Here is a 12876-nt window from a genome sequence, read left to right as displayed (position 1 = left end):
GTATTTAAGTATTGCAGCAGCTTCATAATGATGTGGTGGCCATTGCAACTGTGACAACTCGCTCTTAGCCATGCGGCTGCAATAACTGTGGCGGCTCTGATTAAACTCCATAAAATTGCACTTTAATAAAGTACTCGACTAGCAGTTACTCTGTGTATAAATCACGACTTACTTAAAAGCTTTAATTTATTTTATTTAAATTTGCAGCAGAAATTAATGTTTCACATTTTCATTGCCTACTTTTCTGCTGAGTCAAAATGGCGGCCATCAATAAATTATGCAGTATACTCTTGCGCGCCACAATTTAAAAGCTGAACGGCAACAATACAAAAAAATCCTTGCATACTTTTAAGAACCTGACAAATGCACAAATGCAATCCTTTAATTGGGTTGCATTATATTGCGATAGAAGGTTTGTTATAAATAATAGGATTTAAGTAACAGTAAGTCAATTAAACTAAACTCATTTAATTTTATATCATCCTTAATGAATATTGCTTCAAACTAAATACTAATATACCATTGCCGCTTTATCTGTCGGCATTATATTTTTTCCATTTAAAATGTTTACTCTTATTCCTTTTGTTGCCAGCCTCAATGCAGGATTTACTGTCCAACTGCCAACATGAAACGCTTTTCAGTTAAATAATTGTTTTGCAGTTTAGTGCATCGTACGGGGGGATATGGGGTATTGTCAGACAAAGGAAACCAGTGGCAGCATGTCTGTTAAATAAATGAAAACTGTAAATAATAAACACGGTAAATATTGTTTAAAATGCATTATATATGAGCAGCAACATTTATACAAAAGACTCACACACACAAAAAAAACTAAAGTCAATGATATAGTATGTAAATAAAATACGAAAAATTGATACAAATTGTATACTAAAAATGATTAAAATCTATATTGTTGTAAATTGCAACTCAAACTAAAATTTTATAGTCACCATAGAAAAAAGAGACTCTTATTAAATAATGTTTATTTGATGATTTCTAAATGTACAACAAATTACAAAAACATATTTAATAATACCAGTAGTAGTTGTGGAAAAAAACTATAAGAGACCATCTAAAAATAAATGATTTCTAAATTGCTCTTCAGAGTGAGATTTGTAGTGAAGCTTCCAAAATAAAAATAGATTATATCAGAAAATAAAACTTTAAGCGCGATAAGTTGGCTAAGATTTTTGTTGCTGTACAATGTAACGTTACATTTCAATTTCAATTCATTGTTGTTAGCAAAGTTGCTCGTAAATTTCGCTGACAAAACTGAACTCGAGGCACGTTTTATTGCCATTCTCTTATGTACTGACGCACATCTAAGCGTAATTGATTGATTGATGGCTGGATTGGAAGACTGACTGCCAGCATGTGGAAACATTGTCCAGCTGCTCTACAACAATCAGTTCGAGTATTAAAGCCAAATTCAGCTGCCAAAAGGCCGCACAATTTAGCACATTTAATCTTTAATTAAGGGAAATTCTATATAAGACATCGTCTTCTTCAAATTGCTCCTTAGTTCCCTCGTGTGCCCTCTTGGGTCAGATGTCAGCAGCTTAAATGATGCGTTAAGACCCCTTAAACTGGCTTGTGGCCGCATTAACCGCAACGAACTTCAATATGCCTGGCACAAAAATATAGAGAGCTACAAGCTAAAACAAAGAGCGTAATTATGGAGAAATCTTTTCACTTTCACCAAAAATTTGTGAGCATTGCAAATAAATCGAATTACGAGTGAACAAAATAAGTAAAAGCCAAAGGGCGCAAAAGTTGCGAAACTGAAACGACAAATATGCAAATGGACACTTGACAATCGACGAAAGAGGAAGCTAAGGAGAAAGAGGAGAAGAAGGAGAAAGAGGTTAACAGCAGCTGCAAGACTACACTTCTCAGCTAACGTGGCCCAAAGGCGGCAGGCAGACAAGCAGTCAGTTTGGACCAAAGCGAAATCCTATTAAAATTCAATTGCCTGTAAATGAAGAGAGAGCGAGTCGAACTTCTGGGTTCAAAGGGACAGGGACAACATTGAACGTTCCATCGGATGTTGTTTGTCACTTAATTAAGGTTAATGTGAGCAAGACAGGACGGAACAGACTGGCTGACTGACACACTGACTCACTGACTCACTGACTGACTAACTGACTGAATGACTGAGTAAGGATTAACTTTGGATTTGTAAACAAGTTTCATGCGTAATTTAATTTCCAATGAAAATTTTCACTCTGCCAGCTGCGGGCAACATTTATTGCATTTGACTACAGCATTTAGACACGTTCAGGGGCAGGAGATGGAGTCCCAAACATAATGGACAAACGTGCGACAAGTTTATTTCATTATAGCCACAAAGCAAATACATTACACATTTCCGGCGAAGCATATATGAGCTAATGTGGCCGCAAATGTCAGTCGAAATGGCTGAAAATCAATTTTAAAGTTTACTTTTGGTCTCACAGCTTAACGGACTGTAAAATTATTTTAAAGTTGTCAAACTGTAAATTTAATTATGGCCGCAACTCAAACAAATGGCTCTAACTAAGCACTGCCAACTTTCCAACACACACAACCACACACTCACAGTGATACATGAATTGTAAATTTCAAAGGAAACTTTTGCAAGTTGTCGAATGTATGCGCATATCTAATGTTGATTGTTGCATGTCTCTTCAATGTGTCTGCCACTTTATGTGGCACACACTTTGCATGCGCTGTCAAACCGATTGCAGCAATTGCCACAACGGAAAGCCTAATCATATTGTCAGCAAACTTAAAGACAAGTCAAGTGAAATGTACTTGCACTGGGGTATGATCGATCAAAGTCGCTTTAAGTACTCTGTGCAGAAAAGTATACTATAAAATATTTATGCAAAAAATTGACATGACTAAAATATTGGAAAAATTATCTATCCGCTTGAAAAGCTAGGATAATATTAATTAGTTTAAATTTTGTTCAATCTACCCGACAGGTGTCCATTTTGCAGGGTATAATTAAAGCCTGGCAAAACAACAACTGAAACGAAGTCGCGTGCCGTTACTCAGTCCCAGCTACCCAGATGCCCCAACTCCCCAAGTTCCCAGAATGCCCATAAAGGTCGCCAGAAACTTTTAGTCCCATATCCTTATTGCGAAATACTTGTCCAAAGTATTTGATATTATGAGCGCTTTCAATGCTTATCAGCTACAGTTGAAGTTGTGTCAAAGTTTCTGATTTTCTTGCGCTGATAAGTGCCGCCAAAGGAAGGGAAGGCGGGGCAGGAACTGGGGCAGTAACAGTACTCAACACATGGGGTAATGGAAATAAATTCAATGTTTTAGCCAACTCGCTTTATGGTGCGCACACTTTCAGTTTTTTGGCCAATTGTTACAGTACACAAAAGTTCAAGTTGGCACAGTTTTATTCGTTATATATTTTTTATTTGATTTTATTTTTATTTGATTTTTTAATGCCGTTGCTTAAAAACTTTTCTCATTAGTCACTATTTTTTAGCTACTGTTTAATTGTTACACACTCCCAACCAGTAAACTTTCTAAGTAGTTAAAGTTGTTTTCAATTTTGTAATTTTATTTGCTTTGCATTTTTCTTTGCTCATTTCTGAGCTCAACTCAAACAAAATGCCACTCGCTGTGTGGCAAGAATTGTGTAAACAAATTAAACCTACCATACCTGAAATTCCGTAAAAAAAAAAAAAAATGGCATGCAAAAATAGCTGAGATCCATAAACTGAATACTAAATACACTTTTCAGCAACTCAATAATTTTTGTCAAAAATAATGGTTTATATATAAAACCTTAACTTGTATGGCATTTTATTTTAAGTTAATCCGATTCCCATATATATTGTTAAGAATAAATAGAAAACATTTTATCTTTGACATGATATTGTAAGTTTTATCATAAAAAACTACAAATTTTTGAATACCCTTTGTAAGGATATAAAAAAACTAACGAGCATTGGGTTGGTAACACAGGTCTAATGAGGGCGAAATAAATTTGACTTTCAACTGCAAAAAAAAAGGAAAGTTTTTTAGCTGCTTTAGCAAAAACAAGTACGTATATTGGCCCCTAAGCGCCCCAAACAATTAAAGCCAGGTTGCAATAAACACGTAGAAAGAATGTGTGCTAAAGAGGAGGGCGGGTGACTGGAGGAGTTGACTGGGGGGTCATTTAGTAATTACACAGAGAGAGTGAAAGAGAGAGAGAGAGAGAGAGAGCAGAGAAACACGTGAGCAATGCCTTTAATGTCGACAGAGAAGAAGATGGAGATGGGAGAGAAAGGGAGCACGTTCTTACCCTACAGCTCTATATGTTTGTGCCCCCATCTGTGGCACACTACAAGTTTATGCACTGCAATTTCATCTATTTTGCAAGCGATTCCTTGCCCCAAAATGTAGCAAGTATGCTCATTCTGTCAGTCAGTCAGTCATTCAGTCAGCAGCGTCTTTTAATTAAGTGCGTGCCTGTCGACTGCGTTGCCAAATATGAACTCCTTATGCAAAGATCCTTTACAAAGACATGTAAACATACATATGCGTATTTATGGTTGTGAAAATAAATAAATTTTACAGTCAGCTTTGCAATTGCAACATTACATTCATTTGCTTCCAACTGGAATTCAGTTAAATTACAAAATAAAATGAAATTTTCAAATGAAATGCCTGCCAGGATAATAGTATCTTCAGCTTCAATTCATTTTAATTGGAGTGCTTTAAATGCTGTTAATGAACTTATCTAATCAAAACACGCACACACACTCTTGTATCAACTATCGATAACAAATGAATGACACTTTTCAACTATTTCCAAAACAATGCGGCAAATGAGTGTGAAATTAGAATTGTCATTTTGCAAACCATTTTAATAATTGCAGTGCGTTAAAAATTTCAATTGGCTTTGTGCTGTTCAAAAAAACTTGTAAGGATTTACAATTCCTAATCATATTTTACTATTCAACAAAACTGAAATTAATATCAGTCTTTCCTACAGATTCTGATCCCAAATTCAATTTTTCACCTATTTTACAAATAATAATTTAAAAAAAAAACATTTGAAATTTCTTTTGTGCAACGCATTTATTTCAAAATTCAGAAAAAGAACTGCAAAAAGTGGACGTAGAAACGGTAACTTATACAAAATTGTTTACATTCATATTCATTTCACATGCTTTTCAGTTAAATTGTAACTCTAAGCTATTCTGTTTATAGCATTATTACAAAAGTAGCAAAAATAGGATATCAATTTTAAACTTATCGTGTAACAACAATAGCATTTAGTTAGTACAACTAATTAGTTAACTATTTTTGGGTTGACTTGCTAAACTTAGTTTGTGTGTTGGTTCGAGATATGTTTAATTGCAATCAAATCGAGATATATATTTATATCTAATTATTTCAGTAATTCAGTAGATTTTTTTAATTTTTTCCTATTGTGATTCCAAGTATAAATAAATCATAAATTGAACTTAAGTTTAACTTAGTTTATTAACTATATAGCAAGCATATGGCTTAGTTAAGTTAGTTAGTTTTATGCCTATGACTATTTATAGTTATAGTTTAAAACGTTATACAAAAATGGCAAAAGAACAATTTAAAATTAACTTGCAACTTATTTTCTCTTCGCATTGTGCTTGGGGGTTAAAGACTTAATAAATAATATAGGACACAATAGTTTAGATAGGATCATTTAACTCTAAGCTATTTAAGTATATACAAATTCTACTTATCAATCTATGCCCAATTAATTTTTACAATATAGACTCTTAATTGCTATAGCCTAATCATTTCATTAGCATAGTTTTGCTGTAAGTAGTTGTTGTTCCTCCATTTGTTCCTTTTTAAGGCACTGACATCATTTATGTACACCAGACTTATGACTATGCAGTATACAGTATACAGTATATAGTTGAAGAGTCCTGAGAGATCAGAGGGGACAATCTCTATGAGGCTGGCGGCTTGCCATGCACACGGAAACGATATAAACACGTATAATCCGGCTGGCCATGATTCGTCTCAATGCGCAGCTCGACAATCTCGTAGGGCCGCTTGATGTCCACATTTTGGACGACAAAGTATTGCAGAGCCGCATTATTATCCTGATACTCATACTCACCAAAGAGCACAGGTTCCTGATCCTTTTCATGGTCGAGACCCTGTAAGAAGTCAATGATTACATTATCAATTTATACTTGAAAGCAATCTGAATATTATAATCTTACCCAGACCGTGAAATTGCGCGGCGCAGAGTCAATGCGTCCTGTGGGTGACAGACTCTTGGAGATGTGCTCCAACGTAAATCCCGTAACATAGACCATGGAATTAAGTTTCAGCACTGCGTGGAATTAGAAAATTGCAAAGTAATTGCATATGCAGCGACTCTTGTTTACCTACCAAGAAAACCGGGGAATCCCTGAAAGGCCCAGCACTCGCCGGGCTGTACATTGGGAGAGATGGCAACCCTGGGCGTATTGCTCGGATACCAGAGAGGTATGCCAAAGACAGAGATCTGTGCCGACTTCGTCTGATAGCTTTCCGTGCAACGTGTCGACAAAATCTGTCCACCCGCCGATTCCAGAGCGAAATCAACGAGTCCCGTTTTATCGGCATCATAAATGGCTAGCACGGACTTGACTATGCCGCGCACCTGCTCCTCCTGCACCTGCAACTTCTCCGCCTGGCTGCTCTCATTGTGCTTGGCCTCCACGGCGAGCAGAATTTCCCGCTTGAGACGCTCGCTGATGTCGCTCATCAGCACAATGCTGGAGCGTTCGATCTCCTCGCGTATGTTGTTGTCCGTCCGCTTGTTCAGCTCGAGCAGCTGCTGCTCCAGATAATCCTTGGCCACAAACACGCTGCGCACCCAATTCTGCAGATCCAAGTCATCCAAGGATGCATCCGACGACTCTCGTTTAAAGCCCAGAATCTCCACCAGCGTGAGCTTCACCTGTTTGTTGAGCAGCACAAATTGCGAGTCATTCAATGCCTGCAATTTGATCTCAATCTCGGCCAGAAGTCCGCTAAAACGCTGATCCTGGGACAGCTCGTGCTGTTGCATGCGTGTCAGGAGGTCGTCCTGTGTGAGTTTCAGACTGCTTATGGATTGCTGCAGATCCGCGTTCTCTGCATGCTTGTTCGAAAGCGCCAGCTTGATGAATGCTATCTCCCGGTTCAAATGATCTATTTGCTGCTCATCCACAGATTGGGCAGATCCCTCCACCTGCTGCTGCAGCGCCAAAGCGATGCGGGCATCTACAAATTCCCTCATTTCCGACGCGCCAAGCAGGCGCCTCAGCAGCGCCGACAAATCAATCGTCTCCAGCAAGAGTGTGTAGTGGGTATCTTCTAGTTTAACCTCCGCCTTGATCAAGCGTGTAATCTCCTCCAGCTGTGCCTCGGTTAGGGTCACCTGCTGTTGTGCCTGCCACTCGCCCGACTGTTGCAACTGCAGCTTCAACTGCAACGCGAGATCCGCCAACTGTTGTTCGCTGAACTGCGTCGTTTGTGCCGCAAATTGTTGAAGATTCTCTCGCATCAGTTGGACAATAATTTGAATTTGTTTCTGTGACAATTGTTGCTGTTGCGTCTCGTGTTGCTGTTGCAACTTTAATGCCACCAGCTGTTGCACGTAGCTGTTTACATGATTCAATATATTCTCATATTCCTCCGGCGTCAGCGACTTTTGCATATTCTGTTGCATCTGCTCCATCTGCAACTTGATGGCAGCTGCCTCTTGTGGCTGCTCAACGGTGGGAGGTTGCACCAATGACTTAAAGGCAGCTCCAGCCTGCGACAGCTGCCCACGCAGTGTGGCAAGCAATGTCAGAGGCAGTGGCAACAATGCCTCCGTCCGTTGCACATACGCCAATCGCTGATCCTGCGGCAACTGCTGCCAAGCTGGAAACCACAAAGAAACAACATTAGCTGGCGCAAACAGAATATATCCTTCTACATTTTGCCATATATTCATGGAACTGTTCTTAAGGGGAATATTAATTATGGGAGGACGCCAAATGCAGAAGGATAGAGTTCTATTCTGTTCGGTATTTTGTTTTCTGGCCAACTAATATTGATCTTTAAGTATTTTACTTACCATTTCATCTCGCTTTCGTATTAATATTTCAAGAAAATGGCAAATAAAACAATCATTATTTTCTTAATGAAAATGTTTGCATTTTTTTTATTAATTAAATTTTTTTTAAACAATTACAAGGCAAACACAAATGATAGAATTACAACAAAATTGAACGTTGTTTGACAACAAAAAATGATGATTATTTGTTGTAGGCAAAAGAGAAATTTTGTAAGCAATTATTATTAAGAAAAATCAATAATAAATTGCACATTTCAATTTGCTTTTGACTACAAAAATGGTTCGACAAAAAGAATGATGTATATTTAAAATGTAAATTTAATTAAATTCTGCAGATTCGAACAGCGCTGCGATCTCTATCCTTCTTTCCACCTGGCGTCATTAAGAGGTCGAGTGAGAGGGGGAAAAGGGACGGTTTGGGTTGGATGATGGGATCGGATGGGATGGTATTTGTTTTTGTGATGTAGATGTTGTTTATAGGTGGGTTGTAGCTAAACCAAATGCTATATAATTTGTACTTGAAAATTGATCATAATGAAAATATATAATAGTTTGTCTCTCTTTTAAATGAGCAACTGTTGCAGCAGCTCGTAAACTAAACGATGGCAAAAATGTTGTAAATATTCTTTAAAGACGCTCATAATATTGCTCATTATTGGCCTGAAACAACTGGCGTCCCTTATTGGCCACATTCTGACCGATCTTTTGCAAATACAACAAATAATCATCGGCCCAATCGCGCAGCCTGACAGCCTGATCAACGGCCTGGGAACGCCATGATTCATACTGTGCGCTATTCAAATAGGCACCAAAGTCTAACTTGGGCAATTCGGGGAGGGTGAAGGTGTTGAGATTGAGGGTGCTGGGCGGGAAGGTTTCATTGGGATGTAGATAATAGAACAGACCTGCAATGTTTAGGAAGTGGCAATCAGCAGTGGTTAGTTAAGTGTATACATAACAGCAAGATACGAGGGTTGTTCAATGAGTCTAAGCAATAGAAACCATAAGTAAATTATTATTTTTTCTAGTTTTTACATTATATTACAGAGAATAATACATATAATTTTAATTTTCGCTTATTAAATTCGTAGGTAGACTTATTGAACTGACCTCGTACTAGCAGATATCATTCCAGCATAAAGTCAAATATACATATTTCCATGTCTGCTGACGTCATGTGCTGCGACAAGTATAGCTAAAGGTGAACTATGAATATGCCTGTGGCATGCTTCAAGGTCAACCTGTAGCTGTCAACGCTCAAAGTCAAGGCACAACATGTATTTATATTTGACTTTACATTGAAACTATTTAAACTATTTTCACTCACCCGCTAGCAATAGCAATGGCAAAAGTATAAGCAAAAAGATGAGAAAACGTTTCTTCGACTTGTTCTCCGTATTGCCCGATTTCAATAGCCAAGTGTCCAGACTGAGCACCGATGCAATGCCCACGTACAGGTAACGATAAAGACTCAACAGACTGCTGGCCAAGATTCCATGTTGTTGTTGACGCTGCTGATTGGCATAGTAGTTGTGATATGCATTGGTTTCTGTATTCGAAATGCTGGTAAGACGTGTCCAAGTGCTGCTCACATTGCTCACAATGAAGCTAATGAATCGCAGAAGCCACCAGCTTTGCTTTTGCTGTTGGCCAAAATGCGTAATGTCCACCTCATCGCTGGAATCGTAATTCAAATGCGTGAGCTTCGCCTGATAACGACGACGAATGAACTCCTCCTGTGCGGGATTCTGTTGTACCATGAATTCCACACGTTCGTCGTGATTCGCCAGACTGCGACGTGACATATTCGGCATGGCCACAATGCCAGGTGCCAGTTGACGACGATGCGGCGACAGTTCCGAGTAGGTATAATCCGTTTTCGGCGTTTTGCTGTAACACGGAAACATTTATTAATAACGGCAAAATATTAAAAGAATTCTATAAATTAACATTGCCAATTAAAAGCCTACTCACTTCCAGTATTCACCCGCGTCTCTGTACTCAATGTAGGCAATGTGATCTTGGCTTAAATTGGCATCGCCATTTGACCGTTTGCTGCTCCTCTGTTCCTGGGCCGAGTTGAGCACATTTTGTGTGGTCTCCAATTGACTACGCGGTGTTGAAGTGGCAGCTGTCAAACTGCTGAGAGCATTGCCCAATCTCTTGCTGGTGTTGGTGAACATCGTGGTCACCGTGGACTTGGTTGAGCTTGCTGCTCCTTTACGCTTGCCCTCGGGCGTGTCATAATCACTTGAATAATCCGACGTTAGCTGAGCGAATCCCTTCGAGCGTGTCGCTTTATTATTGCTATTCCGATTGATGGTGCTGCTGCTGCTCGTGTGGGTTTCCACCACGTGCTCCTCCACAATAGTTCTGCAAATATGTAAATCATTTAGTAATGTTTGCGGAAATCATATAACCCAAAATGTGAATCAAAACAAACTACAAAATAGTGGCAACATGCTCACAAATGAATTACAAATAGAAACCCGTCTGACCTTCATTCAAAAAATAATAACGACAGCCAACGGCATTTGGTTTTGTGGCTTTAAACGAAACAAAAAAAAAATAAACAAACGTGAAAACAAATCTCTCATGGCCAAGTTTGCCCCCAACCCTCACGCGATGATGTCGTCATCAACGAAACGAGCAGCTATCCATTAAAAAGCAAGCCTCAAAGCAAACGTTCAATTCACTTTACGCGCCAAAACGAATTTATCATTGCAAGCACCCTGTATAATGGCTCATCAACGATTTGCATTTGCATCAGAGACTGAGCGCGATTCTATTTCTCAGATATAAAATATTAATATAAATATTACAATGTAGAAAAATGTATTTGGAAATTTTATAAATAAATAATACATACAAGTTTATGAATAAATAATTTTTATTATTATTTTTAAAACAAAAATTTAAGCTACGTATAATTTTATGAATTTTAAATTTTTGCAATTATGTTTTTATTTAGATATAAAAAATAAGATCTCAAATTAGAATACTCAATCTAAAATATCTAATAATGACAACTGAGATCACACTGTAAACAGTGACTGCGTTCGCTAGTGGTCACAGTCACCGTAACAATTTGCTCATCTCTAGTTTGGCTTGCGATTTCAGCTGCTCATTTAATTACGAATTTCGCTGAGAGCGTGAATAACAGGCCGATGACGTCATGGTCACACACACGCACACACATTCAAACAGGGTGACCATGTGCGTTCTATTTATGACGCTTGAGTTTGTTTTAAAAATTAACGTTTATTGTTTTTAGTTTGCGCTCGCGTGCTTGTCTGCAGCATGGCGACTCTTAAAATTATCTTTAATTAGAAGGAGTTTGGTTTCATGCGCTGATAGCGTCGACATTTTCAAGTGATAAGCTCAGGGTCTATTTTGGGTTAATGTGAAAAAGATACATATACATATACAAGCATACTTACTGCACATTTGGTGCCATCGATGGCTTCTTCTTCTTGTGATGCACATGCCCCTCCTCGCCGGCATGCTCGCAATTCTCATGATCGCAGCTGGAGCGCAGAAATGGCGTCTTGGAGCGCGAACGCCGGCGCGTCTCTATCTGATAAATTTCCCCACTCATAGCTACTTATTAGGGTTTACTGCAAATGGAAAAAAAAGCCATTAAGTTAATGTAGGGGGGGAAAATAAATTCCTAATTTAACAAATGTTTGTTTATACATTCGTGTGTGTGCTTGTGTGTAAAGGGGTGTGGGTTGTTTACAATACACAACATAGATTTCACTTCAAATGCCAGGGGGAGGGGGAACCGAAACGAGCTACAATTGTTAATGAAACTCGCTCTGACGAAACTCTTTATACACTCAAACACACACACTCAGTTTACATAGATACTTATGTATATGTGTACGCAGTTTCTACGCCCGGTTTCTTTTCAATGCTCGAGTGCTTCACAAATCATGCAGTTGGCCCAAAACATTAACATTACAAATTAAGAAAGTTATGCAATGCGTGTGTGGAAATGAGCTCAATTGCTTGAGTTTTAATTAGATTGCATTGAGAGCGCAGCGAGTGCTAAAAATAACAACAACTACACATCACAACACATCACGCATTGCCGGTGGGCCAGAAAATCTGCAAGTTAAAGCGGCTCAAATACATGTGCAATAAGGGCAGCATAAACAGAGCAGCAAAAGGAGAGAAACAACAATTATGACAGGGCAGCCACGCCATAAACAAACACTCGACGACGCCGCCTGGTGTTAATCGATAAAATACTTCGCATCGCTCTTTTGTATAAGTCAAACCATTAAAACATTCCTCTTTTTGGCTTAAAATGTGTGAAAATCCAAACAAGTTTTCCGCCCCGCAACTGCGACACCAAACGACGCGTCGTTTTTGTTGTGGTTGTTGTTGCAGGCGAAAAGTAAAAGAGGCATACACAAACACAAACACGTATACACACACACAGGCGCAAACTAGAGAGAAAAATATGAATTCTCTTACTTTTTACACATTCAATTTGTGTAGCACGAAATACAGTTTTCTTTTAATGTGCTTTTGCACTATTTGTTATTCACTGACGGTCGCGACGCGGTATAAATAGACTTTGCACAGCGAAAAGAAAACACGTCCGATTCCAGCGAACAAAAAAATACGAATGATTTCGATAGGCAAGCGCATATACGTACGATAGTTGATATACAAACAGCGTGCGATATATTGATACGTTTTCATCATCGATAGCTTTAGTATGCTGCTTGCTATTTCTGCTTGCAAAAACGTTGTTGGTGTTTAGTATGCAGCTCTGGCCTGGT

The 12876-nt window shown here is 38.6% G+C and overlaps 1 protein-coding gene across 3 annotated transcripts; it reads right to left on the bottom strand.

Moving 5' to 3' along the window:
- Positions 1-5051: 5051 nt before the first annotated feature.
- On the bottom strand, positions 5052-12717 carry LOC117785626. 3 transcript variants are annotated; one of them, XM_034623733.1, is made up of 7 exons: positions 12566-12717; positions 11524-11700; positions 10058-10456; positions 9411-9973; positions 6385-7887; positions 6213-6325; positions 5052-6146 (listed from the first exon to the last, which is right to left on the bottom strand). In XM_034623733.1, exons 2-7 carry the CDS (start codon positions 11679-11681, stop codon positions 5934-5936), a joined length of 2949 nt encoding a protein of 982 aa, XP_034479624.1. In that variant the 5' UTR covers positions 11682-11700; positions 12566-12717; the 3' UTR covers positions 5052-5933. The 3 variants fall into 3 exon arrangements, with proteins under 3 accessions (XP_034479624.1, XP_034479622.1, XP_034479623.1); XM_034623731.1 differs by lacking the exons at positions 5052-6146; positions 6213-6325; positions 6385-7887 and adding an exon at positions 8193-8988; XM_034623732.1 differs by lacking the exons at positions 5052-6146; positions 6213-6325; positions 6385-7887; positions 11524-11700 and adding an exon at positions 8193-8988.
- Between the last annotated feature and the right edge of the window lie 159 nt (positions 12718-12876).

Source organism: Drosophila innubila, assembly GCF_004354385.1.
Source record: "Drosophila innubila isolate TH190305 chromosome 2R unlocalized genomic scaffold, UK_Dinn_1.0 1_C_2R, whole genome shotgun sequence".
NCBI lineage: Eukaryota > Metazoa > Arthropoda > Insecta > Diptera > Drosophilidae > Drosophila > Drosophila innubila.
This window is presented reverse-complemented; position numbering and strand designations above follow the sequence as displayed.

Bases quoted from the DNA above. Each gene is read 5' to 3' on its own strand.
- LOC117785626 (XM_034623733.1), bottom strand. From the start codon at position 11,681: ATGAGTGGGGAAATTTATCAGATAGAGACGCGCCGGCGTTCGCGCTCC. The intron at 10,457-11,523 runs GTAAGTATGCTT...ACATATTTGCAG, and splicing joins TCGATGGCACCAAATGTGCA to AACTATTGTGGAGGAGCACG. The intron at 6,147-6,212 runs GTAAGATTATAA...GACTTCTTACAG, and splicing joins CGCGCAATTTCACGGTCTGG to GGTCTCGACCATGAAAAGGA.